This window comes from Coffea arabica, chromosome 2c (genome assembly GCF_036785885.1).
Source record: "Coffea arabica cultivar ET-39 chromosome 2c, Coffea Arabica ET-39 HiFi, whole genome shotgun sequence".
In the NCBI taxonomy this organism is placed as follows: Eukaryota; Viridiplantae; Streptophyta; class Magnoliopsida; order Gentianales; family Rubiaceae; genus Coffea; species Coffea arabica.
Genome location: NC_092312.1, coordinates 74752579 through 74778609, shown reverse-complemented (window position 1 = coordinate 74778609; position 26031 = coordinate 74752579). Strand labels below are relative to the sequence as shown.

Below are 26031 nucleotides of genomic sequence, written 5' to 3'. Positions count from 1 at the left end.
ACGGTTCATGGTTCACCCTAAGCCCTATACGGTGAAGACATATCTTCTCCGAAGGACGGTTGAACTTTGACCGTTGTTGGACTTCTGGAGCAGCTAAATATCACGAGAGATGTGGTGCATAACCAGGTCTTGATTACCTTGAAAACTTCCTTCCCAGACTCTTTAAGTTTTCATTCCATACGCTGCTTCATAACTTCGATTATTAAGCAAAACTTCGGAAAGTTCTCCTTTTATGGACCTACAGTTTTATAGGTATGTAAAAAGGATGGTAAAAACATGAATGATAGTTGGAAATGTATGTTCATCATTAAGTGCAATTGGAGTCTTTCAAGACATTTTTGAAGTTTTTAATTCAATATGAATGGTAATCTTTGGGACCCCTACCTCCGACATGGTCTTGTATAGTTTGATTGCTCAATTTGCTGAATCAATGGATTGGTTGCATGCCTAATGGAATTGAACAAGTGTGGCAGAAGGTTTGGTACGGGGGTTTTCGTAGAAGTTGCAGAAGTTGTCCTATTGAATTTGAGGAAAGAATATCCTTCTTATCTTTAATTCATACTCAAATGACTCCCATAATGTTTAGATTGCACATTTTTTAAGAAGAGTCAAGCACCCGTTGGGTCGTACCGCAACTTGAATTGTTAGATTTTTTTTTTTTTTTCTTTCAAAGATAAGGGTCTGTTTGGAAGGCAAGCTTTTTGCCTAATTTTTTTTGTTAGGTTTTTAACAACTTTAGCTGTAGCAACCTTAAAAAACTCTTCAATATTTTTAAAACACATATCTCAAAATATCCAAAAAAAAAAAAAAAATTTTTTTTTTCCCTACTTGCTTTGGATCTTCATCTTCCTCCCCCCACTAGAACTCATCTCTACCTTCGTCACTGGCGCTGGCACCTCCTTTTTTTTCTTGCTTTCTTTCCCCTCTCCTCCTCCTCTTCCTCTCCTCCTACTTCAATTTGTTCACGTGGCTAATCTCGCGACTAGAGGGAGGTAGGGGTCGGGAGAAGGGAAAGGGGGTGGAATAGGAGAAAAGAGAGGTAGGTGGAGGAAGGGAGGGAGCAGCAAGAGAAGGGAGAGGAAAGGTGAGGGAAAAAAAAGAGGGGTGAGATGGTGGCGGCTGCCTGTGGTGGTGTGGCCGGCGACGGGCTGTTGAGAGGGAGGAAGAAGAAGAAAGGGAAAGAAAGAGAGAAAAAAGAAAAAAGAAAAAGAAAAATTTTCTCCAAACTTCTAATTGACAAAAGTTTTTCTACAATTTTTGTAGTAAGTTATAGTAAAATTTTATATAAACATCCAAAAAACTCATCATCCAACACTAGCCTCTTAATTAGAGAAAGTGTATAATAAAGGGTAGATTAACGAAATTTTGGTGTGTTAACAAATGTTCAATGGACATTCAATAGACAAACCCTTTTAAGAATATGAAGGCTAATTGATAATTTTAGACTCTTGCATTGGATTGGGTATAGGTAAGAATCACACACACTTTCCACGCTTGTAAGCAATTAACTAGCAGGGAATTTTTGCCAATTTTTTGGAAAACCATTCGTACTACTGTTTTGTAATTAAAAGTTGTAGGTCATACGAAAACAATAAATGAAAGAAAAAGAATTATAGGAAAAAAAATGAAGAAAGCCAAATATGAAGGGCCGGGCCAAAAAATCCAAGAAACACCACCAAAATTTAGTACCACCAACGCAACAAAACAGGAATAAACTTCCCAAAAACATTGTGGGCGATTCCCAAAATGGTATTCCTATTAGATGCATGAGCTTGCATTTGATTTTTTTCATCAATAAGTTGTCACCTCTTTTCTTGAGAAGAACAAGCCAGAAGGGCCACCGTCAGGCAATAATGCAAGCTTTACAGGACCTTCAGCACCTTCTGCAGCAGTAGAAAATCCTGTATTGCAGGTTATATCTGTTTTGCAGTAGCCTGGACAAACGCAATTGATGCAGATGGTTGGGTATTTCTTGGCCAGAATCCTTGTGTAGGCATTAATTGCTGCTTTGGAGACTTTATATGCTGTGAAAGTTGCAGGCCAACATTTAGCTTCTGCAGTGCCATCCTTGAAGTCCTTGAGAAATTCAGTTACCACCTTATCCACTCTCTCTTCTGTCAGGCTTTCGCCGTCGCTTAGCACCTCTACAGCCCATTGGTGGGATAATAACTAAAAACAATGTGGAGAACAATCAAGTCATGACTCTTGCTCTGAAATGGGAAGTATGTTACAAGTGTTGAATTCATGAAGAGAAAAGGATATGCTGAACTACAGAAGTACTTGATTCGCACCAAACGCTAGCTTGAGTACAAGATTCAACAATTAGGTTGATCACTAATTAATTTCACCAATAATTAACTTAAGCCAGTATATATGGATACTTTCTGACATAAACACTTGCATGGTCTTGTCTAGCTTGAATTCAGATGGACATAACGGGCAGAAAAAATGAACTGGTACCTTGAAATGGATAACAATTCAACAAAATATGACCTTATCAGGACTTAACTTTGATTAAGTCCTTCTCTTTAACCTTTTTAGTGTAGATATTAAAGCCAAACAAACGAGATATTTCGGGCTGCAAAAGCTTTTCCTAGGAAAGTTACCTCCAGCCTTCCCAAGAGAGAGGATACATTTACAATTCTAGGCGAAGAAGATAACTGCAAGAGCGGAATGAATGCTTCAATCATCTGTTTTACACCGTAGTAGTTAGTTTGCAGACTCCCTTCAGCCAAATCATATGTCTGAATGAGTTTTGCATCTGCTTTTATCTCAGGTACTTCCTGCATCAGTAAGACTGAAATCTTAGGACCAAGCACACTATATGTTGGACAGCGACTAAAAGCAGAATTTATGCAATGCATCAGCAGCAACATAGTATTTCAAGTCATTCTAGGAGCAAAAAACAAATTTAGTCAGCAAGTGGATGTGGATATCCTCAAAAGTTTTTAATCAACAGAAGAAAACTTTACATATAGTCAGTTATAAGGTTTTCATGGCCAAATTAACAACTTCAAACCAATATTTTCCCCAACCCTTCATACTAGTCTTCCATGCAAGTAAGGCTGGAACAAAGCCTTATCTCTTAATGTACTTTTTCGGCCAAACTGGTTATAGCAGAAGACAAGGGACAAGGTTGACTGATGTCTAACCCATGCAGGTTAAACAAACTATAGAGAATGGAGATACAATTTTGATTTTGGACCAGCAGGTTTAGCATATGAAGCAACTATACATATGTCAAGCTCTGGTGCAGATTACTCAGACGGGAAAATTTATTGAAATAACATCAGCAAAATGCCTAGATGACACTTAAAATTTGCTTATGAACTTCTTGCTCTCCACGGAAAGCTCATTGCTATTGATAGCCAATACAAGATAGCGAGTAGATCATTCTGTGTAGTATATATACAATTTAAAAATCGATCCTATCAGGATTGCAGCAAGCAGACAAATTGCTAGTTACAGAGAAGACTTACTTGACCTGCAACTTTTAGATCATCCGCCATAATTATCTCTTTAATAATGGAAACATCTCCTTCAACCATTAGTCCTGCAGCTCCTGCATTGTTAACCTGCATGAAGTTCCAAAATTTCTAGTTTCACTTCTATATGAACTCGAAAATGCTATTAAAATGAGCTTGGAGTTTCAATTTTGAATGCTGTGCAACTATCTGCAAGTTGAAGTACCACGGGAGTTTCCCTTGGCCAGTGCTAAACAGGGAATGCAGAACAGACCCCATTAGCAAAAACTTAAAACTGAGGTACTTATCCAAGTTGCACCTAACAAGATTGCTAACAATTATGCATTTGGCAGATGGTTCAAATTATAGGATATCTACTCTGGTGTGGTCAACTCATTTCAACCCTTCAAATGTAGAATACTCGATTAAGGACTCCTTGAGTAGATCTTTCTTTGTTTAAGAAGAATTTGACGATTAAAAATATATAATGATCTCAATAAGGACAACTTCCTTGGGATGCAAAGAATTATAAGCATCTGAGATCTTGCTTATAAATGAAACAGCTACATACCAAACCAAGAAGGAACATGAATGCATTGCCAAAAGTTTTCAATTCTAGGATTGTGTTATCCCTTACTATATGGTCTCGGCACTAGTTGGGCAATACGACGTTCGAAAAGGAATTCAGGATTTCCATCAACTTCCACAGAAACAAAAGAATTTTCTTTTCCTGCTAAATATACATGGAGTGTAAATGATAGAAATAACATCTGTCTGTGGTCAAATTTGAGATCAGATTATGATTAGTACTGGATTCCTAAGAGTGCAAGAAACCCTTTTCTTGTCATCATATTATTTCGCGCTAACAGAGAAATAAACTAAAATGAAGATGACATAAAGGATGGTTAGAAAACCACGTAGAAGGGAAGAGAAATTCAGAAACGGGTCAGCAGATGTTACCAAGATATCTAGTTTTCGAAAGTGGGATTCGATGAAATCTACAAGGGAAGCAATACTAGCTGGTTCCACAACATCAAGCTGATGGAAGACAACATTTTCAGAGAGGCCAGAATCCTTAAGCTTCTCAAAAGCTTCATTGCCTTTCTTTACATCCCTGGCAGTTAACACAACTAGGATACCTTGAGATGCCAACTGTTTGCATATTTCAAATCCTATTCCTTTGTTTCCCCCTGTAACCACGGCACACCTGCAACAGAGTACTATAACAGTCTAACAGGAGTACCAGAAATACGAGGAGAAACAATATTATATATAACTGTTGCAGGTTTCAGAAACAATCCGTGCAGCAGTGTTTTGATCAGACAATTAAAAGTGAAAGAGTCAAGCAAAAAGATATTAGTAAACGAGTTGACAACCTTTTTTGTGCATGGCTGGTGATTGCTTCTGCCATCCTTGATCCAAGGAGAGATGCACTAAATCTTAATTGGTATGCTTTGAGGACTAAAACAAGCTTAAGAGTCCTTTAATAGACGCGCATTGTATTGTGACTATTGTCCTCTATTTATAGTAGTACCCGGTCATATTCGTAGTTAGTCGAAGGACCGAGGAAGGGAGCATCCACTGTCCCCGTGGCTACAAAAGTCTATTTAAAAAACAAAACTTGGTGATTAATATTCTACAATTCTAGAAATAGCATTTTGCTTATTGGACTTTAAGTTATTGCATGGATAATCATTTGTACTTCTACTATGACTTTTTATCGTGTTGGGCAGTAAGGTTTTGGAATTCTACGATTGCCCATACAATATAAATACTAAAACAAAAAAAAAATAAATGTTAAGACGATAATATGCAAAAGTACAATAAATTTTAACGCCTATTCAAAATTGTAGTCCGCAAACAATCTTGTCCATCTAATTTCAAGTAAAAATCTAAGACTTTCTTTAAATTGTGGATACATCTTTTTTAATCATATTTTTATTTTACATTTATCACATCGTTCTATATATATATATATAGACACATACTCCCTCCGTTCCACTTTGATAGTCTTGTTTTCCTTTTTCGTCTGTCCCAAATTGTAATCCACTTTCCCATTAAGAAATGTAGTAATTTTTTAAATTGTCTAAAATACCCTTATTAAATATCTTGTTAGTAATACATTGTTATTAAATACTAATCCACTACATTGAATACATTGAGTTTTTCCAATACTAACCCATTAGCTGTAACTGATATTAATTGGCACTCTTCGTGATTAGCATAAGGGTATTTTAGGAAATTATTAATCTAAATTTATGTTTCCAATCAAATTAATTATATTTTCTTAATCTGTGTGAAAAAAAAATCAAGACTAACAAAATGGGACGGAGGGAGTATATACTAATAAAAACTCTAAAAACTTGCAATCTGAGCGGGAGCTAACCTTTCCATCAAGTGGCCTTTACACTCCATACTGTTAACGTAGAGGGAGGACCTGTCTGCATTCTACGGTCAAATTTGGTGTACGATTAAACAAATTAATATGGACTCTTTATTGGTTCTTTTGCAACAGCCATTTGAGCTGCCGTTTATTTCAGTATTGCCCATACTATTTCCCATGCCTGATCTGCGACATTTTTAACAATTAATTGAGCCCTATTTCCCATGCACGTTCTGCCAGGTTTCTAGCAATTAATTGATTGTCTTTTTCCCCTTTGTAAATAGCCTCTCTATTGATTGCAAAATTGATGCTGCATTTAATCCTCTTTGGACAATTAAACCTCCCTTTGCATTTAATGCTCAACTTTTTAGGTCGACTGCTACATGGGACGAGCGATAGCGAATGCCAAGCGGTGTAAACTGTAAAGGCGAGCAGTCCTTGCAGCAATGGCAAATTTGCAGCCTACTTAAAGCTTTATTTTCTGCTTCGTTCAGGAACTTCAATGGGTGTTACAAGTTCTGACAGAAGAAGAACGGAGAACGGATTGAACAGGACAGGACAACGGGGAAAACTAACCAAAGCATAGATATTGATTTGAATAAAGGAACTTAAGAGAGATCAATCATTAACCAAAAAAAGGAAAGAAAGAAAGAAAAGAGGGTTCTGCCCAGAAAGATTTACAGAAGTAAATAAGATCTAATGGTGCTATAGAGTGGTCTAACGGGTAGTAAAATGACAACACAAAGTCATTTAATGGCTATCAAAACAGTAAACAAATGTTACAGGAAATAAATGACCTAGGGAATTGCACATACATCCCTCAACAGCGCAGCTCAGACCTAGGCCTCACAGCTGTATTCTTATCCAGTTGTTAGTACATTGTCTATACCAATCACTCAATGCCAATTAAGCTTGAGATGTCCACTTGGCACTCAGTGCTGAAAGAACTTTAGATTTCTACGTAGTTGTAAAAAACGGCTTAATTAACCACTGGCCCAATGGCTCAAGGGTTTAAGTCCCTCGTTAGATTGTAGGTGAGGGTTTAAAATCTCATCTGTAGTAAAAAAAATTTAAGAATTGTGTCATATTACTTCGTTAGTCTAGTTGGCTCTGTATATTTACTAACCCCCTATCACAGTCTTTTTAGCCTTCCCTTCCTCTAGATTAGGATAAAGTAAATTATACACATGTATCGTTGCAAAAAAAAAAAAAAAGGATTAAAAACGGCTTAATTAAATCCATGCATATTCGTTGCAATTGAATAAATAGTTCAAGAACTAAAATAAAGTAACTTCAGAGATAGTTTCGTCTCAAAAAACTTGTTGCCTCTGAAGAGTAATCAATGGCAGAATCCCCCATGAATATCCAGAAAAGGTACTGAAATTGCTATTTACTTTTTTGCACATCATGTTGCCTTTAGGAAGAACCTAGCTAGCCAGTACCCAACCATCTCACGGAGTGATATACTGAATATTTTCAGTTTTGACAGGTATGCAGTTGTGACAGGGGCAAACAAAGGAATAGGATTTGAGATATGCAGGCAGTTAGCTTCTCAAGGAATCACTGTGGTGTTGACTGCCAGAGATGAGAAGCGGGGACTTGATGCCTTTCACAAACTTAAAGCGACTGATGGTCTGTCTGGTGATCTTCTCTTTCATCAGCTTGACGTTGCTGATCCATCTAGTGTTGCTGCCATTGCTGAATTCGTCAAGACTCAGCTTGGAAGGCTTGATATCTTGGTATGATCAGAAATTCCATTTCTTGACAGTATTATCAGTTCATTTTCAACAGAATTTCTCTACAATCATGTTGAGTAACTTCAGTATAGTTGAAGTTTATTCACAGTTTTGATAATTTCTTACTCTTTTGATGATCATGGAATAGTTAGGCATATATTTAGCTACTGTCTGGAAACAGTTTCCTCTTCATTTACATACTATGGAACTATTAGGACCCTGTAATAGTCTACAAAACACAAGTTTGTTTTTAGCTCATACATGGCTACATCTTTCTTGTTTCAGGTGAATAATGCTGGGGTTGGGGGATCCATTGTTGATAGTGAAGCTCTAAAGGCTAGTGTAAGTTTTCTGTGCACCTTGATTAATTTAGCTCAGATCCAGTTTGGAATTTGCTTCCAAGTAGCAATGGACAGAGAACAACCCTAGAGCTTTGGGAAAAAGCATAAAAATCTGTTATTGAGCTGGCTTTTAATAACCTTTTTTCCCCCAGATATTCCAACACATCAAATAGCTAAAATGGTTAAGCATCTCTAATATGTTGCGAGCTTGATATATTCAGTTTAGTTGGAGGGTTATGTGGATTGGGATATATTCATCCTCGTTTATGAACATTGATCAATGCAGACAGTGGGGCCTGACTTTGACTGGAAGAAGATAATCACGGAGACATATGAGTTATCAGCAGAATGCTTGCAAATAAACTACTATGGTGCAAAAAGAATGATTGAAGCCTTCCTTCCACTTCTCCAACTATCCCCATCACCAAGAATTGTAAATGTATCTTCATCCATGGGGAGGTTAATGGTACTTTACTATACAATACCTTAATTCTTTAAGTGCATGGTTTTCCATTATGGAGGTGAGTGTCATTCATCTTGATAAAACTATATTGTCACCGATCACAATTATTGATAAGCTAAGCTGGAAATTTCTTGAAGTGCTTGATTGACACAATTCAGCTCCAATATTTGAGTTATCTTTATGACCTTTTAGTAGTTGGATTTGGCTAGAGAGTCTCTAAATTTAGTGAACTTTGTTTTTCACTGGTTTGTCTTTTTCTGAAACCGAAGCAAATAGTTTACTAACAGAGTTTGATAAAGCTATTCCGGAGAGTTTCAGTTATACTAACAAATAAATTGCTGGCAGTGTACTGTTGATTGTCATCATCAGGATTCAGCAGTGATTCCCTGATATAACCTCTGAAAAACCATTAAGATTTGAATGTCCCAGCCTCTCAAACTAATGGTTTCAAGCCTCTCCATAGAATCTTTCCATTTGGTGAAGTGTCTATAAAAATTAATTGCCAAAACAGCTTGCCTTCAGCCTGTAGAGTATCAAATATGACTATTGGTTTGGCTTTACTGGTAATTTGCAACTCATGTAAACAATTAACTCTCATTTGTAACCATGTTTCAGAACGTACCTAATGAATGGGCTAAAGGAATCTTCAGGGATGTTGATAACCTCACAGAAGAGAGGGTGGATGAGGTACTAAATGAATATCTCAAAGACTTCAAAGAGGGCTTGCTTGAAGCCAACGACTGGCCTGTAGCGTACACCCTAGCAAAAGCGAGCATGAATGCTTACACAAGAATTGTTGCTGGAAAGTTTCCTAGGTTCAAGGTGAATTGTGTCTGTCCCGGCTATGTGAAAACAGATATAACCTTCAATTGTGGCATATTGACGGTAGAAGAAGGTGCTGAATCTCCAGTGATGCTAGCTTTACTGCCCGATGATGGTCCTTCTGGCGTGTTCTTTTTCCGCAAGGGATTGTCATCTTTTGAATGAAAATGATCATTCATGGATACTGAAACAGATAACTGCAGCATCTGAAGGCAATCTAATATAGTTTCTTATTAAATGGTTATCACGTAGTATATTGTAATACATTTTGTTGAATTTCAAGTTCAGTATTCCGCTTTCCTGTTTCTCCTATCTCGTAACCACTTTTTTAAAAGCAAAGGACTGAATGTGCTACAGCTAGGAAGCATTGCTTAAAATACTTAAATTGGTGCAAGCAAGAAATAGGACAATGCAGCAGTTTTTTTTTTTTTCAACTTCTGCTGGAGTCAAGTTTTCATCACAACGAGCTTAGGGAAGAAAGGACCGAACCAAGAGATTCTCAAAAATTTTAAATTCAAGAGCCCAACATAAGTCATGGTTACAATATTGTCACTTTCTTTCCAGGGATGTCAGTTAGTCATTGTTTCCATTCCACATTCAGCTGTTCTTGTTTTCTTCCTAGTCTTGATAAGGTAAGCATATGCTGGCAGATCAAATGGGGCATTTGGCAACATACGGGGTGTGGTCAAATTCTTCATTCTTATTGCCAAACTTTACCACACCACCGTATGTTGCACTTATTTCTAGGTACTATTTGGGAGACCTTGGAAACCTGAGAGAACAGAAATACAAGTATACAACTGTAGCTAAAATGCACCAACCTATGCCCTTGAGAGTTGAGACCACTATTAATCGCTAGCACCATTTATTTACTACGACATATTCACGAGGCATGGGAGCGGATGGTCCCTGTAGCATTTATCCTTTTTATAATGTTTCGAGGATTCAACTTGTCATTTTTGTAAGGGATGATTGCAGAAACCTCCCTTGAAGTTTTTAATAGTTGCACTCACCTCCCTTGAGGTTTCGAAAATAGCACTAACCTCCCTTGAACTTAATATTTTAATAGCAAATTCAGTCCATGTCAGAGAAAGTACCATTAAAAAAGTCTTTTGAGAAGTTAGATAATAATTTTGTTCAATTTGTACCCTTTTTACCTCTTGTGAGTTTGTGCTAGTAAAAGAATGGAAAATATTAAAAGTTGGAAACAATTAGTGAAATTCAAGGAAATATAAATGCAAAGAGAATAAGTGGAACATAACAACTGCAAAAAGGAACGAACATACGTTTAGAAATTTGAAATTCTAAAACATATAAAGTATACAACTAACTCAAAAAACTTTCCTCCACTAATATGCATAGAAACTTTTCAAAAATCAATAACAGCATTTTTTTGCTATTAGTTTGCTAGTTAAAAATGAAGTAGTGGTGCCAAAAGAATGGCTTCATCAAGCCACTGAGAAAAATCATGGAATTCACCAAAATGGCAAAATCAGAACAACCAAATGCCATAGTCAACACACTACTTATCATCAATCTAAGAATTATTTTGATGCCTATTGCTATTGTACCTTTATTTCTACTTTTTTCCTCCTTCCGTTTCATGAATGATTAAAATGAAGTGAACTCAACAAAAGCCATTAGAATTTATTCTCTTATGGAACCTTATTTGGAGGTTTCTTTCCCTTGCATTTTTCTTACTTCTGCTTCTCTTCTATGCAAATAATATATGATTTGGATTGTCCTCTCAAGTGCTGTCATTTACAAAATGGCACTATGTTGGAGTATCGATTGGCACCATTTTGTGGCGAACACTTGTAGTGCATAATCAGAGAAGAAAAAATCATTAATTTTGTTTAATCAGTTGTCATGAACTTGTTTATTGTCCTAATATTTTTTGCCTCATATTTATTTACTAACAACCTTAAACTCTTAGAATATAGAAGTAAATTCACCTCATTTTATGTTAGTTATAGGCTCCAAATTTATGTTAGGGGAAGTTAGTGCTTTTTTCAAAATCTTAAAGGAGGTGAGTGCAATTATCAGAAACCTCAAGGGAGGTTTCTACAATTATCCCACTTTGTAATGTTTTCGAGAATCCAACTTATTAAGAATAGTATTTTAATTGTGATGTTTATATTTTTCTTTTCAATTTTACCTTCATAAATTCAAAATTTGGATTTGAACATTAATATGAATATGATTAAAGGGATGGATTATATTGGAAGACGAGACTATATTAAAAGAAGATATTAAAATGTATTTGGACTTTCTTGATAAATGTTTCAAAATGAAAAGTATGACACTTTCAATAGGATGAGATAATAATTATGGTTTTGCTTTACATATATGCCCTTATTCCTTTTATTTCAGGGGACAAGTAGCAAAATGTACACAAAATTTTGTACGGATATTTTTTTAAATAAATACTAATTATTTGCTTTCCATGTATGCCCTAGTTCAGTATTTTTTTTTCTTTTAGGGGCATGTAGTGAAACGTACATGAAATTTTGAACGGACATTTTTGAAAAGCTATTCCCTTAGTGAAACGTACACGAAATTTTGATGCTATACCACCAAATCTCTCAATCATTTCCCATAAAGAAAAGGGAAAATCACGAAAACTCCTACTAAGATTTGTGATGTTTTTTACTTTACCTTCTAATATTATTTTTTTGGTACTTTATCTCCTTGACTGGTAGTCAAAGCATTAAAGTAGTAATGACTGACGATTAAAAGCTAAATGACAATTGTATTCTAGGTAAAATAATGAATGAACAAAATTGCCTATGAATTCGGTTCAAGTAATATTTTTTTCTCAAAAATACCATTCCCAAAAGAAAAAGGCCGACTCTTGCTAGTGTGTTTGCAAAGAAAAAATAAGAAAATTTGTACAACTTCATATTGGTCACCCCTTGTTGCAGATCTTGTTTCTCAACTTGCAAAATAGCATTTTCAATTAGTACAACTTCATATTTTTGCTTCAATCCTTCATGTTTCGCTTCCAATTTTCCATATTCCCTTTAACTACTTTAGTTTCTCTTTTTTCTCCACAATTCTTGATTATAATATAGCACAAAATTCTCTTCCATTGTCACAAAATTTGGGATCTACCCATTTAAAATAATCATATGCTTGATGATTCTAAAACAAAATAAAAAATATTTTGAATATTTTTTCTAGAAGTTAAAAAGGCATTAATTTATCGTAAAAATCATATCTTCTAATTTGAGCATCCAAAAAATCTCGTTTTGAGATTTTTCAATATCCATGATCATCTAAAAGGTGGTAATTTATTGTATCCACAAGTTTCTTAGCTTGGTTCTTGTACATGTTGTGGTAGACAACATCTAGATGAAGAGCAACAAAATGAATTTGAATAAGTTTTGACAAATTTTCCCTTTTTCGGTTGCAAATGTAGGACTTGGAAGTTTAAAATCTTTGATGAATAATGAAATGATAACAAAAAAAGTTTTGGTTTTGAAAGGAAGACTTCTATTTGTATACAATGGATGAGGGCATTTTCGTCAAAAAATTTGAACATTTTAAATAGGCGAAGTTTTGTCCGCCCCAATGTTTCAACGGATCATTTGCTGAGCTGGATTGTCAGGATAAAATGTCGAAAAGATAACATTAGGGAGTAAAGTGAAAAATATCATAAACTTTAGGAGGAGCTTTTGTGATTTTTCCTAAAGAAAAAGGCTTAATTAATTTCAGTAGTGGATAGTTTAAGGGCAAATTCCACTTTACCCCCCTGTGATTTAGTATTTTTTTACATAACCCCCTATGGTTTCAAAAGCTATATATAACCTCTTATGGTTTGGATTAAAGTGTCAAAATGACGGGAATGATCATTCGTAAAGGAGTCATCTAAAATGTCAAAAATACCCTTATGTAAAGTTGAAAATTATTTATTAACCAAGGGGGGTTATGTGTATATTTTGAAAATCATAAGGGGGTTATATGGTAAAATATTAAATCATAAGAGGGTTATATGGTAAAATATTAAACTATAAGGGGGTTATTTAGTAAAATATAAAAATCATATGGGATTAGTGTGTCATGCATTTATAAGGGTAATTTCCATATTTTTAGAAGTTCCGTTGCGAATGACTATTTCCTTCACTTTGGCACTTTAATCCAAATCATGAGGGGGTTATGTATGACTTTTAAAACTATAGGGGGTTATGTAAAAAATGCTAGACCACAGGGGGTAAAATGTAATTTGCCCATAGTTTAATCAATTCCATGCGTATTCATTGGCAATTGAAGAAACATATCAAAAACTGAACAAAGCAACCTCAGAGATCGACTCCTCCCAAAAATTTTGTTGCCTCTTCTGAAGTGAAGAGTAATCAATGGCAGAATCTCCCGTGAATATCTAGTAAAGGTACTGAAATTACAACCTACATTTTTGCACATTATGCCGTCTTTGGGAAGAACCAAGCTAGCTAGTATAGTACCAAACAACCAACCATCTTTGTTAACCATCTAACCAGAGTGACCTAGAGACCATTTTCATTTTTGATAGGTATGCAGTTGTGATAGAGGCAAACAAAGGAATAGGATTTGAGATATGCAGGCAGTTAGCTTCTCAAGAAATCACTGTGGTGTTGAATGCCAGAGATGAGAGGCGGGGACTTGATTCTTTTCACAAACTCAAAGGGACTGATGCTCTTTCTAGTGATCTTCTCTTTCATCAGCTTGACGTTGCAGAACCATCTAGCGTTGCTTCCATTGCTGAATTCATCAAGGCTCGGTTTGGAAGGCTTGACATCTTGGTATCATCAGAAATCCCATTTCTATACAGTATCATCAGTTCATTTTCAACAGAGTTTCTCTGTAATTATGTTGAGTAACTTCAGTTTAACTGAAGTTCCCAGTTTGATAATTTCTTGCTCTTTTGATGACCATTGAATAGTTAGGCATATATTTAGCTACTGTGTGGAAACAGTTTCCTCTTCTTTTAAATGCTATGGAACTATTAGAATCCTGTAATAGTTTACAAAATACAAGTTTGTTTTAAGCTGATACATGTCTACATCTTTCTTGTTTCAGGTGAATAATGCTGGGGTTGGGGGATCTATTGTTGATAGTGAAGCTTTTAAAAAGGCTGTAGTAAGTTTTTTGTGTAAATTAAAATTAGCTAAGATCGAGTTTGCAATTGGCTTCAAAATAGCATTTTTTTTTAAAAAAATTATTAGAACTTTGGAAAAAAGCATAAAAGATCCTTACTGGGCTAGCTTTTGACAACTTTTTTGATATTCCCTCACATCAAACTAGAATGGTTAAGCATCTCTATTTAAGTTTGTTGTGAGCTTTCGGTAACTGCTACTATCTCCTGCTACCTTCCTTGAGGGTTATGTGGATTGTGATATATTCATCCTCATTAATGAACATTGACCAATGAAGACAGGGGGAGCTGACGTGACTGGAAGGAGATAATCACGGAGACATATGATTTATCAGCAGAATGCTTGCAAATAAACTACTATGGTGCAAAAAGAATGGTTGAAGCCTTCCTCCCGCTTCTCCAACTATCTCCATCACCAAGAATTGTGAATGTATCCTCAAACCTGGGTATGTTAAGGGTATCGTACTTGTCAATATGTAATTCTTTGAATGTATGATTTTTCATCATGGAAGAGAGTGTTATTGAGCTTGATAAAAATATTGTTACCGATCCAATTAATGATAAGCTAGGCTGAAAATTACTGGAACTGCTTGATTGACACAATTCTGTGCCAATTGAGTTACCTTTATGAGTTTTGACCTTTCAGTAGTTGAATTTTGGCACAGAGACTCTAGAATTAGTGAACTTTGTTTTTCACTGGCCTGTCTTCTTCTGAAACTGAATGAAATATTCTCCTAACAGAGTTTGATAAAGCTATTCCAGAAAGTTTCAGTTGTACAAACAAAAATATAGTTGGTTGTTTACTACTGATTGTCATCATCGGGGTTCAGCAGTGATCCCCTGATAACCTGCCAAAACCATTGAGAGTTGAACGTCTAGGTCTCTTCAACTAACGATTCGAAGTCTCTCCTCAGAATCTTTGCATTTGGTGAAGATGAAAATTAATTGCCAAAACAGATTGTCTTCAGCCTGGATAGTATCAAATATGACAATTGGTTTGGCTTTACTGGTAATTTGCAACTCATGTAAACAATTAACTCTCATTTGTGTTATGACTGGCCCAGGAATAAACAAACTAAAGTTAGAACAAAATAGGCGGTATAACCGATCATATAATGATTATGCGGTAGACACCAGCCATATAACAATTAGGCGGTAAAATCGACCATATAAAGGGGTTGTGGCAACCCAATAAAAACAAATAATAAAGCAAATAAAAGACACAAAAGATTTACGTGGTTCGGTCAAATTGACCTACGTCCATGGGCGAGGGAGGAACAATATTTTTACTATGAAGAAGAAATACAAAAGCCGTAGGAAAGTGGTTCTTAGGCCAAAATGACACTTATAAAAGGTTTAGAAAATGTTCATAAACTCAAAATAAGAGTCTAAAATATTTGACTATAAATGGGCTAGATGACCCAAGAAACTAATAGTCCATATAATGTTCTCTTGAGTGGTGCGAGTTGAAACCTTCATAAGGCTCCCTTATTTATAGGAAACCAAAGGAAGAATTCATTTGGCTTCTACCGATGTGGGACGAAGCAAAAAACGCGTGAAGGTCTACAAATGCGACTTCAACAAATCTCCACCTTGATGAGTCCCCAACATCGAGAGAGTATAAACTTGTTCCACCTTCTCCATATAAGCCCCAACGGGCCATATCACGAATAATGAACAACCTGTCGTAACACCTTGATGTAGACTAAACTCGCTAAACAAACTCTTCAACCACAACGTTTCTTTGATTGCCTTGGTCACAACCATATATTCTGCTTCTGTAGTAGACAAAACTACGACAGGTTGTAGAGTAACTTTCCAACTAACAGTACAACCGCCAATGCAAAATACATAACCTAAGAGTGATCTTCTTTTGTCAAGATCTCCGGCGTAATTTGAGTCTACAAAACCAACCAAAGTGTTATTATTTCTTTCAAACTCCAAACATGCATTTGAAGTACCTCGCAAGTATCGGAGAATCCACTTCACAGTCTGCCAATGTGTTTTACCCGGGCAAAATATATATCTGCTAACAACACTAGCTGCTTGTGTAATATCTGGACGAGTACAAACTATTGCATACATAACACTGCCGACTGTACTGGAATAAGGAATCCGTGCCATATAATCTTTCTCTTCATCTGATTGTGGTGATTGAGCAGCCGATAGTCAATGTTTTAAAAATAGGACCGTTAATTGAACCGATGAAATGAAAGGGTCGATGTTTAACCGGTCGGACCGGTTCAATCTCGGTTAAATGAATTTTTAAACAAATAATTTATATAAATATATATATGCACAAAATAAGACATAATGGATAATTTAATACTTTATATGATGAAAAGTTTACTATTTTCGAAATAACTTGGATTTTTAAAAATAAATTTTTTAAATTATAAGTTAAAATAAATAAATTTCATCTCAATTTCAATTATATCTATCAAAAAAATCTTAAATCCAATACAAAAATATCACAATATTTTAAAATTATACAAAATTCACGTCTATAAGAATTTAGACATTGTGAATTTAAATTTTAATTTACATTTTGGAATTTAAAAATTACAATTTAAGAAAGAAAGTTTGGAGTTCGAAGGAAGTCAAGAGAATCGAAAATAGAAATGCAAATTTGATAAGAAACAAAAAATAAGATAAAAGTGAGTGGTTATGGCATTAAATAATTTGGGTTAAAGAAAAATAAAATTTTTTAACTTTTTTTAATTTAATGAACAAAAACAAAATTAAAAGATGGAAGAAAACATCAATAAATTTAAAATAAAGAGGTTTGACTAAAAATGAGTGACAAAAGAAAAGATGATACAGAGAGAGAGAGAGAGTTGAAGGTTAAAAAAAAAGAGTCATGAGAAAATGAAATTTTGTAAAAAAAATGGAACAAAAAAAATATGAGTATTTGTTTTATATAAATAAGTTATCCAAAAAAACTAATAAGATGTAATGATGCAACGGTTACTTTATTGATTTTCTATTACAAAGGTCTTGAGTTCGAATTTTGATATCTACATTTCGCAAAAAAAAAAATAAAAAAAAATATATATATATATATATAAATATATATATATAAAACTGGAAATCACCGGTTCAAATCCGGTTCGGTGGTTTTCACGGTTCAACCGGTTTTTGATCGGTTCTCTGACAAAGTCAACCCTAGCATTGAACAGGATCGGTGCCATGGCTGGTTCGCGGTTCAACCGTCGAACCGGCCAGTCCGGTCCGATTTTCAAAACACTGTCGATAGCTAAAAATGACTAACAAGAGGAGTAGATATTGGTTTAGCATCTTTCATGCCAAAACACTCCAAGATTCTCTTAAGGTAATTTTTTTGGGTCAAGAACAACTTCCCTACTCCTCGATCTCTCTTGATACCCATGTCAAGAAATTTCTTAGCTGCTCCTAAATCTTTCATTTCAAATTAACTATTTAACTGCAGTTTCAAAGTGTGAATTTCTGACAAATTCTTGACAGCAATGGGCATGTCTTCAACATATAGCAGCAAATAAATGAAAGAATCATCATTTAACTTTCGAAAGTAAACACAACTATCATACATGCTCCTTGAATAACCATGACCCATCATAAAGGAATCAAACATTTTATACCATTGTCTTGGAAATTGTTTCAATTCATATAAGGATTTCTTCAATAAGCAAACATGGTTTTCCTTACTTTCAATCTCAAAACCCTGGTGTTGCTTCATATAAATTTGTTCTTCAAGTTCGCCATGCAAGAAAGCAGTTTTAACATCAAGTTGCTCTAACTCCAAATCATACATGGCAACTAAAATAAGTAAAATATGAATAGAGCTATGTTTAACAACAGATGAAAAAATTTCATTAAAATCAACACTTTGTATCTGACTATATCCCTTTGCAACTAATCGTGCTTTATACCTTGCATTTTCAACCCTTGAAATACTTTCCTTTTTCTTGAAAACCCACTTGCAACCAACTATTTTCTTATTTGATGGCGGCTTTACAAGAACCCAAGTTTCATTCTGATGAAGAGATTCAATTTCTTCATTCATCGCAATCAACCATTTTGCAGAATCATCACAAGAAACTGCTTCTGAATAGGTGGAAGGCTCCCTAACTGCATCTTTCTTTTGCAACAGACAAAGCATATGCAACTAAATTTGCTTATCTTTGTGGTAGTCGAATGTCTCTCCTTTGTCTATCTCTGGTTATGGAATACTCCTCTTCTTCTGAACTATCTTCAACAGTAGATTAAGGTGCATCTACTGGCACTTGCTGAATAGAAGATTTGGACTGAGAAGAACCAGAACTGCCAATATCAAATTTCACCTACTTCTGTGTACTATCAGTAGTACAAGGACTAGAAAACTCCTTCTTGGAAGATAACATAGACAATTCATCAAAAGTAACATCTCTACTGATTACTAATTTTAGAGATTTGGGATCAGGACACCATAATCTATATCCTTTCACTCGAAAAGCATACCCAAGAAAAATACATTTTTTAGCCCTAATGTCTAATTTTTCATCATTTACGTGCATGTATGCTGGACACCCAAAAACTTTTAAATTTGAGTAAGCAACAGGAGTATCTGACCAAATTTTCTCAGGAGTGTTGAACTCAAGAGATGCAGAAGGAGAACGGTTGACAATATAACAGGCCACATTGATTGCCTCTACCCAAAAGTCATTTGTCAACCCTGCATTTGAGATCATACATCTTACTCTCTCTAAAAGCGTTCTGTTCATACGTTCGGCCACATCATTTTATTAAGACGTCATCCTGACGGTGTGATGCCGAATAATTCATTCATTTTTACAAAATCTACCAAATTCACCTCCACAAAATTTCATGCCATTATCTGTTCTCAACCGCTTAATATGTTTTCTTGTTTATTTTTCAATCAAAACTTTTCATTGCTTGAAAGTTAAGAAAACATCATTTTATGCTTAAGAAAATATACCCAAACTTTTCTTGAATAATCATCAATGAAAGTCAACATGTACCTAGCACCAACTTTAGAAGGAGCACGAGACGGACCCCATTGATCTGAATGAATGTAATCAAGAGTACCTTTTATCTTGTGAATTGCTGGTGAACTGAATCTGACTCTTTTCTGTTTTCCAAAAATACACTGTTCACAGAATTTCAATGGCTCAGTATTTTGCCCACAAAGAAGTCCTCTTTTGCTCAGTATGCTCAAACTTTTTTCACTTATGTGTCCCAACAGCATATGTCATAATTTGGTGACCTTCACGCATTTTTTTCTTCGTCCCACATCGATAGAAGTCAAAGGAATTCTTCCTTTGGTTTCCTATAAATAAGGGAGTCTTATGAAGGTTTCAACTCGCACCACTCAAGAGAGTTATATGGGTTATTAGTTTCTTAAGTCATCTAACCCATTTGTAGTCAAATATTTTAAACTCTCTTGTTTTATATTTAGGAATATTTTCTAAACCTTTTATAAGTGTCTTTTGGCCTAAAAATCACTTTTCTACGGCTTTTGTATTTCTTTTTCATAGTAGAAATATTACTCTTCCTCCGCCCGTGGACGTAGGTCAATTTGATCGAACCGCATAAATCTTCTGTGTCTTTTATTTGCTTTGTTATTTTGTTTTTATTGGGTTGCCACAACCCTTTTATGTGGTCGATTTTACCGCCTAATCATTATATGGTCAGTTATACCGCCTATTTTGTTCTAACTTTAATTTGTTTATTCCTGAGCTAGTCCTAACAAATTGGTATCAAAGTTGGTCGATATATTTTGCAAGACAGGTTTATCTGGTGGGGCCCGTCCATCCTGTGAGGCCGACTCATCCTGTGGGATCCGTTTATCCATGGGGCCCGCTCACCTTGTGGGGTCACTCACCCTGTGGGGCCCACTCAAGCTGTGGGGCCCACTCACGAGACTTGCATTTTTTACCAGTTTTTTGAGACAAATTTCAAGTTACAGAATTTGTGGCAATTGACGGGTATTTTACATACGTGCAAGCTAAAAAATACCGAATTACACCCGTTCACTGCAAGTATACAGATCAACTAGTAGTTTAGGGTATATATCGGGTCGATCCCACAGGGAAGAGTGAACAATTACCGGTCTTACTAAAGTTTCTCTATTATTTAGACTATCAATGAATTATAACTAGTAAAAGTTACTGAACTTATGCAAGAAAATAACAAATGAAAGCTCCTTAGGTTGTGGTATCCCTAACTACTCATGCAAGTGCTATTTTTGGATCCTTGAGTACTACATCTAGGCTAATTATGGTGTAATTTCCTTAAACATGTGAAACCTACTTTCGTAGTGAATCAACTATACTCATAACTAATCCATACCTATTTTCATGGTTATGAAATTAGCTACAAGTTCATTTTTTCAATGAAATTACATGAAATGAATCACTAAAAATCACATAAGTGCACCTCTACTTTCGTGAGTGTACTCCCTATGTTTAGCACTTCTTGAACTAGTGTTAAATCTCAATTTTCATTGCAGAAACAACACTTTAGATAATCACAATCAATGGTACCAGATTAATCATGATTTAAGAAGCCAAAGTGCTAAATAACTTGCTCAAATCATAGCAATCAAATAACCAAATAATAAACACTAACAATCATAGACAGTTCAACCAAACCCAAGGCATAAACTTTAGAGACACATAAATAACACAAAATCCAAAACTTGTATATTAACTAAACTTGGAATCAAATACAAAAGATAAAGAGTTTGGAAGGAATACAACCCTTGTCACATGAGCTTTCTTCCTTGCCTTCTTCATCCTCCATCTTCATCCTAATCTAGATAATAAACAAGAATGGAAGAGCTACACTACTCTATACTAAGCTAAACTAACACTAGGGAGATGAAAGAGCTACATTTCTGCAGCTTCCAAGCTTCTCCCGTATGTCTCTCCCTATTTTTCTGCTATGAACTTCCTTCTCCTCCTGCTCTATCTCCTCCCTCTTGTTGCAATGAATTTTGCTCTTTAATGATGAAAGGTGGTCAAGAAATGAGGATTACATCTCCCTTTTACAGCTGGGAATGTTTCTCACATGTGTAGTATCACATGTGAGTTGGTGGAGGTGAAATTGAGTTTTCCGCGTAAAAAGCAGCCTTCTCTGACCACAATCCGGCCAGGAATCCGGCCACAAATCCGGCCAAGTTCCGGCCGGATTGCTACAGTAAATCTGGGCTGCTACAGTGATCCGAGCTGTTACAGTACCTCGGATCCACTAACCCAGAAACAGCCGAGGGTTCGGATGAATAGTGGATCCGAGTGTGGATCACTTGCTCTGTTTTTGGCTCAACTTTAACCGATCTTTTCTTGATGTTAGATTCTGAACCAGCTCATGTCTAAAACATGAAAGTTGTAGCCTTTTGAGTTATCGTTCCAATGCATCAAGAATCACCTCATTTGGATCTGTGTAGGCTGAGATATGACCGAAATACCCTTGCCTGCTCCATGCCTTGTTCCAGTTTCGACCAATAGCAATTGACTCTGTACTTCGGCTTTTTGACCTAGAAAACTTTCAAACTGGATTCAGATATCTTCACCAAAGTTGTAGATCTATCTCTTATCTTCAAATGGGTTCAAGAATCATCCCAATCCGATCATTGTAGCTCAAGTTATAGCCGAAATACGAAAATGTGTCAAAACTGTCAAAATACACAAAATCCACTAAAAAGTGATAAAAACCTCATTTAATCACTTAAAAGCAGTTTTCACCAATTATAGCCAAAATGATTCATATTCTTCCAATAATATAACTAAAGTGACTAAAAATAATATAAAATATCATACAATTATTACGTAAATTAGTCACTTATCAGCAATAATGACGATAACAAAGACGGTTGTCGAGAAATTCGACAGGAATGTCAACTTCGGCATATGGTAGTTCAAGATGGAGGCCATTCTTGTTCAAGACGGAGTTGATCCAGCGATTCACGGAATCGAGAACAAACCAGAAGATGTAAAGGGTGCGGATTTCGTCGATATGGATAAGAAGGTCAGATCCAGCATAATCTTAAATCTTTCCAATGAGGTATTGCGTGAGGTAGTAACGGAGACTTCGGCCAAGGCTATGTAGGATAAATTGAAAGTCTTGTATATGAAGAAAACAGTAAAAAATCGGCTATATTTGAAGTAGAGTTTGTATATGTTTCAGATGTCTGAAGGTACATCTATACTCTCCCATCTTGATAAATTCGATTCATTTATTATGAATTTAGAGAATATAGATTCGAAAATTGATGATGAAGATCAGGCCCTATTACTTTTGTGTTCCCTTCCCCAATCCTTTAAGTATTTCCGTGATACTATGATTTATGGAAAGAAAACAATTTCGCATCGAGAAATTAAATTTGTATTAAAATCTAAAGAGCAGATAGATATGGATATTACTGGGAAAACTAGTGGGAGTCAAACCGATGGCTTGTTTATTCAGGGTAGATCTGAAAAGAGAAACACTGAAAATAGAAGTAGATCCAAATCCAAACATAAAAATGTGATGTGCAACTATTGTAAAAAGAATGGTCATGTTATCTCTGATTGTTTTAAATTGAAAAATAAAGAAAAGCAAAAGGAGAAAAAGAGTGAGACCACCAAGACTAGTATTGCAGTAGATGAGAATGATGAAACCATTTTCTGTGCAACAGAATATAATTTTTAGGTCTAACAATGAGTGGATTTTAGATTCGGGTTGTTCATATCATATGTGTCCCAATAGGGACTGGTTTTCAACATATGAATCAACTGAAGGTGGAGGTGTCTTAATCGACAACAACGCTGTTTGTAAAGTTGTTGGCAAAGGCACAATCCGGATTAAAATGTACGGTGGTATTGTGAGGACGCTCACAGATGTTAGACATGTTCCAGATTTGAAGAAAAATCTCATCTCTTTGGGCACTCTTGAATCTATTGGGTGCAGGTATTCAAGTGAAGATGGAATTCTCAAAATCACTCGAGGTGCTCTTGTTGCTATGAAAGTACACAGATCTGGTACTTTATATATTTTGTAGGGATCTACTGTTACAGGTGCTGCTGCTGTTTCAACATCATCTTTGTCAGATACAGACATCACCAAATTATGGCATATGCGTTTGGGGCACATGATGTCTATATCTGACAAAGATAATGTTGAAGCAGCAGAAGCACCTGTAACAGTAGATCCCTGCAAAATATATAAAGTAACAGATCTGTGTGCCTTCATAGCAACAAGAGCACCTCGAGTGATTTTGAGAACTCCATCTCCACCTGAATATCTGCACCCAATAGATTCAAGAGTGCCCAAAGAGATGAGATTTTTCTTCAAATCTGGAACATGTCTAACATCTGTGAGCGTTCTCACAATGCCATCGTACATTTTAATTCGGATTGTGCCTTTGCCAACAACTTTACAAACAGCGTTGTTGTCCATTAAAACAACTTCACCTTCAGTTGATTCATATGTTGAAAATCAGTCCGACACATATAATATGAACAACCTGAATCTAAAATCCACTCATTATTAAACCTAAAACTTATTTTCTGTTGCACAGAAAATGGTTCCATCATTCTCATCTACTGCAATACTAGTTTCGGTGGTCTCACTCTTTTTCTCCTTTTGCTTTTCTTTATTTTTCAATTTAAAACAATCAGAGATAACATGACCCTTCCTTTTACAATAGTTTCACATCACATTTTTATCTCTGGATTTGGGTTTATTTCTATTTTCAGTGTTTCTCTTTTCAGATCTACCCTGAATAAACAAGCCATCAGCTTGACTCCCACTAGTTTTCCCAGTAATATCCTTATCTATCTGCCCTTTAGATTTTAATGCAGATTTAATTTTTCGATACGAAATTATTTTCTTTCCATAAATCATAGTATCACGGAAATGTTTAAGGGACTGGAGAAGGGAACACAAAAGTAATAGGGTCTGATTTTCATCATCAATTTTCGAATCTATATTCTCTAAATCCATAATAATAGAATCAAATTTATCAAGATTGGAGAGTATAGATGTACCTTCAAACATCCGAAACATATACAAACTCTGCTTCAAATATAGGCGATTCTCAACTGTTTTTTTCATATACAAGACTTTCAATTTATCTCACATATCCTTGGCCGAAATCTCCGTTGCTATCTCACGCAATACCTCATCGGAGAGATTTAAGATTATGCTGGATCTGGCCTTCTTATCCATATCGGTGAAATCCGCATCCTTTACATCTTTTGGTTTGTTCTCGATTCCGTCTTGAACAAAAACGGCCTCCATCTTGAGCTGCCACATGCCTAAGTTGACATTTCTGTCGAATTTTTCGACAACCGCCTTTGTTATCGTCATTATTGCCACAAAATCTGTAACTTGAAATTTGTCTTAAAAAACTGATAAAAAATGCAAGTTTCGTGAGCGGACTCCACAGGGTGAGTGGGCCCCACAGGGTGAGGGGCCCCACAAGGTAAGCGGGTCCTACAGGATGAACAGACCCCACAAGGTGAGCGGGCCCCACAGATAAACGGACCCCACAAAATGGATGAGCCCCAGCAGATGAACGGGCCCCACGAGATGAACCTGTCTTGCAAAATATATCAACCAACTCTGATACCAGTTTGTTAGGGCTGGTCCAAGAATAAACAAATTAAAATTAGAACAAAATAGGCGGTATAACCGACCATATAATACTTAGGCAGTAAAACCGACCATATAATGATTAGGCGGTAAAACCGACCATATAAAAGGGTTGTGACAATCCAATAAAGACAAAATAACAAAGCAAATAAAAAACACAGAAGATTTACGTAGTTCGATCAAATTGACCTACGTCCACGGACGGAGGAGAAGCAATATTTCTACTATGAAAAAAAAATACAAAAATCGTAGGAAAGTGGTTCCTAGGCCAAAAGACACTTATAAAAAGTTTAGGAAATATTCCTAAACACAAAAGAAGGGAGCCTAAAATATTTGACTACAAATAGGCTTGATGACTCAAGAAACTAATAGCCCATATAACTCTCTTGAGCGGTGCGAGTTTAAACCTTCGTGAGGCTCCCTTATTTATAGGAAATCAAAGGAAGAATTCCTTTGACTTCTACCGATGTGGGACGAAGCAATAAACGCGTGAAGGTCAACAAATGCGGCTTCAACAATTTGCAACCATGTTTCAGAACGTACCTAATGAATGGGCTAATGGAATCTTCAGGGATGTTGACAACCTCACAGAAGAGAGGGTGGATGAGGTACTAAATGAATATCTTTCAGACTTCACAGAGGGCTTGCTTGAAGCCAATGACTGGCCTACAGCGTACACCCTAGCCAAAGCGAGTATGAATGCTTACACAAGGATTACTGCTGAGAAGTTCCCTAGTTTCAGGGTGAATTGTGTCTGTCCCGGCTATGCGAAAACAGATATAAACTTCAATACTGGCATATTGACGGTAGAAGAAGGTGCTGGAGCTCCATTGATGCTAGCTTTACTGCCCGATGATGGTCCTTCTGGGGCGTTTTTTATTCGCAGGGAATTGTCATCTTTTGAATGAAAATGATTATTTATAGAAACAGATACAGATAATTGCAGCATCTGAAGGCAATCTCATATATTTTCTTATTAAATGGGCAGGGCCTGTACTGTAATACATTTTGTTCAAGTTCAGTTCATTATTCCCCTTTCCTGTTTGTCCTACTTCATAGCCAGTATTTAAAAGTGAA

At 35.8% G+C, this 26031-nt stretch overlaps 2 protein-coding genes and 1 pseudogene across 3 annotated transcripts; 2 read left to right on the top strand and 1 right to left on the bottom strand.

The window, feature by feature from the left end:
- Positions 1-1661: 1661 nt before the first annotated feature.
- LOC113728027 ((+)-neomenthol dehydrogenase-like) lies at positions 1662-4975 on the bottom strand. The gene is made up of 5 exons (XM_027252489.2): positions 4841-4975; positions 4425-4671; positions 3480-3575; positions 2607-2783; positions 1662-2169 (listed from the first exon to the last, which is right to left on the bottom strand). Exons 1-5 carry the CDS (start codon positions 4873-4875, stop codon positions 1792-1794), a joined length of 933 nt encoding a protein of 310 aa, XP_027108290.1. The 5' UTR covers positions 4876-4975; the 3' UTR covers positions 1662-1791.
- Positions 4976-7084: 2109 nt separating this feature from the next.
- Positions 7085-9514, top strand: LOC113728028 ((+)-neomenthol dehydrogenase-like). 2 transcript variants are annotated; one of them, XM_027252491.2, is made up of 5 exons: positions 7085-7221; positions 7337-7586; positions 7869-7925; positions 8211-8390; positions 9003-9514. In XM_027252491.2, the coding sequence occupies exons 1-5, from the start codon at positions 7190-7192 to the stop codon at positions 9372-9374; spliced, it is 891 nt and encodes a 296-aa protein (XP_027108292.1). In that variant the 5' UTR covers positions 7085-7189; the 3' UTR covers positions 9375-9514. The 2 variants fall into 2 exon arrangements, with proteins under 2 accessions (XP_027108292.1, XP_027108291.1); XM_027252490.2 differs by having other exon boundaries at positions 7100-7221; positions 7328-7586.
- A 229-nt stretch (positions 9515-9743) lies between these two features.
- On the top strand, positions 9744-26031 carry LOC113724693 ((+)-neomenthol dehydrogenase-like; annotated as a pseudogene).

What these genes read in the sequence shown, in the direction of transcription:
- LOC113728027 (XM_027252489.2), bottom strand. Translation starts at nt 4,875, where the DNA reads ATGGCAGAAGCAATCACCAGCCATGCACAAAAAAG. An exon ending in TTCGAAAACTAGATATCTTG is followed by an intron (nt 3,576 to 4,424) that starts GTAACATCTGCT and finishes AACTTCATGCAG; the next exon opens with GTTAACAATGCAGGAGCTGC. An exon ending in CTCTCTTGGGAAGGCTGGAG is followed by an intron (nt 2,170 to 2,606) that starts GTAACTTTCCTA and finishes CATTGTTTTTAG; the next exon opens with TTATTATCCCACCAATGGGC.
- LOC113728028 (XM_027252490.2), top strand. Translation starts at nt 7,190, where the DNA reads ATGGCAGAATCCCCCATGAATATCCAGAAAAG. An exon ending in TTGGAAGGCTTGATATCTTG is followed by an intron (nt 7,587 to 7,868) that starts GTATGATCAGAA and finishes TTCTTGTTTCAG; the next exon opens with GTGAATAATGCTGGGGTTGG. An exon ending in GTGAAGCTCTAAAGGCTAGT is followed by an intron (nt 7,926 to 8,210) that starts GTAAGTTTTCTG and finishes TGATCAATGCAG; the next exon opens with ACAGTGGGGCCTGACTTTGA.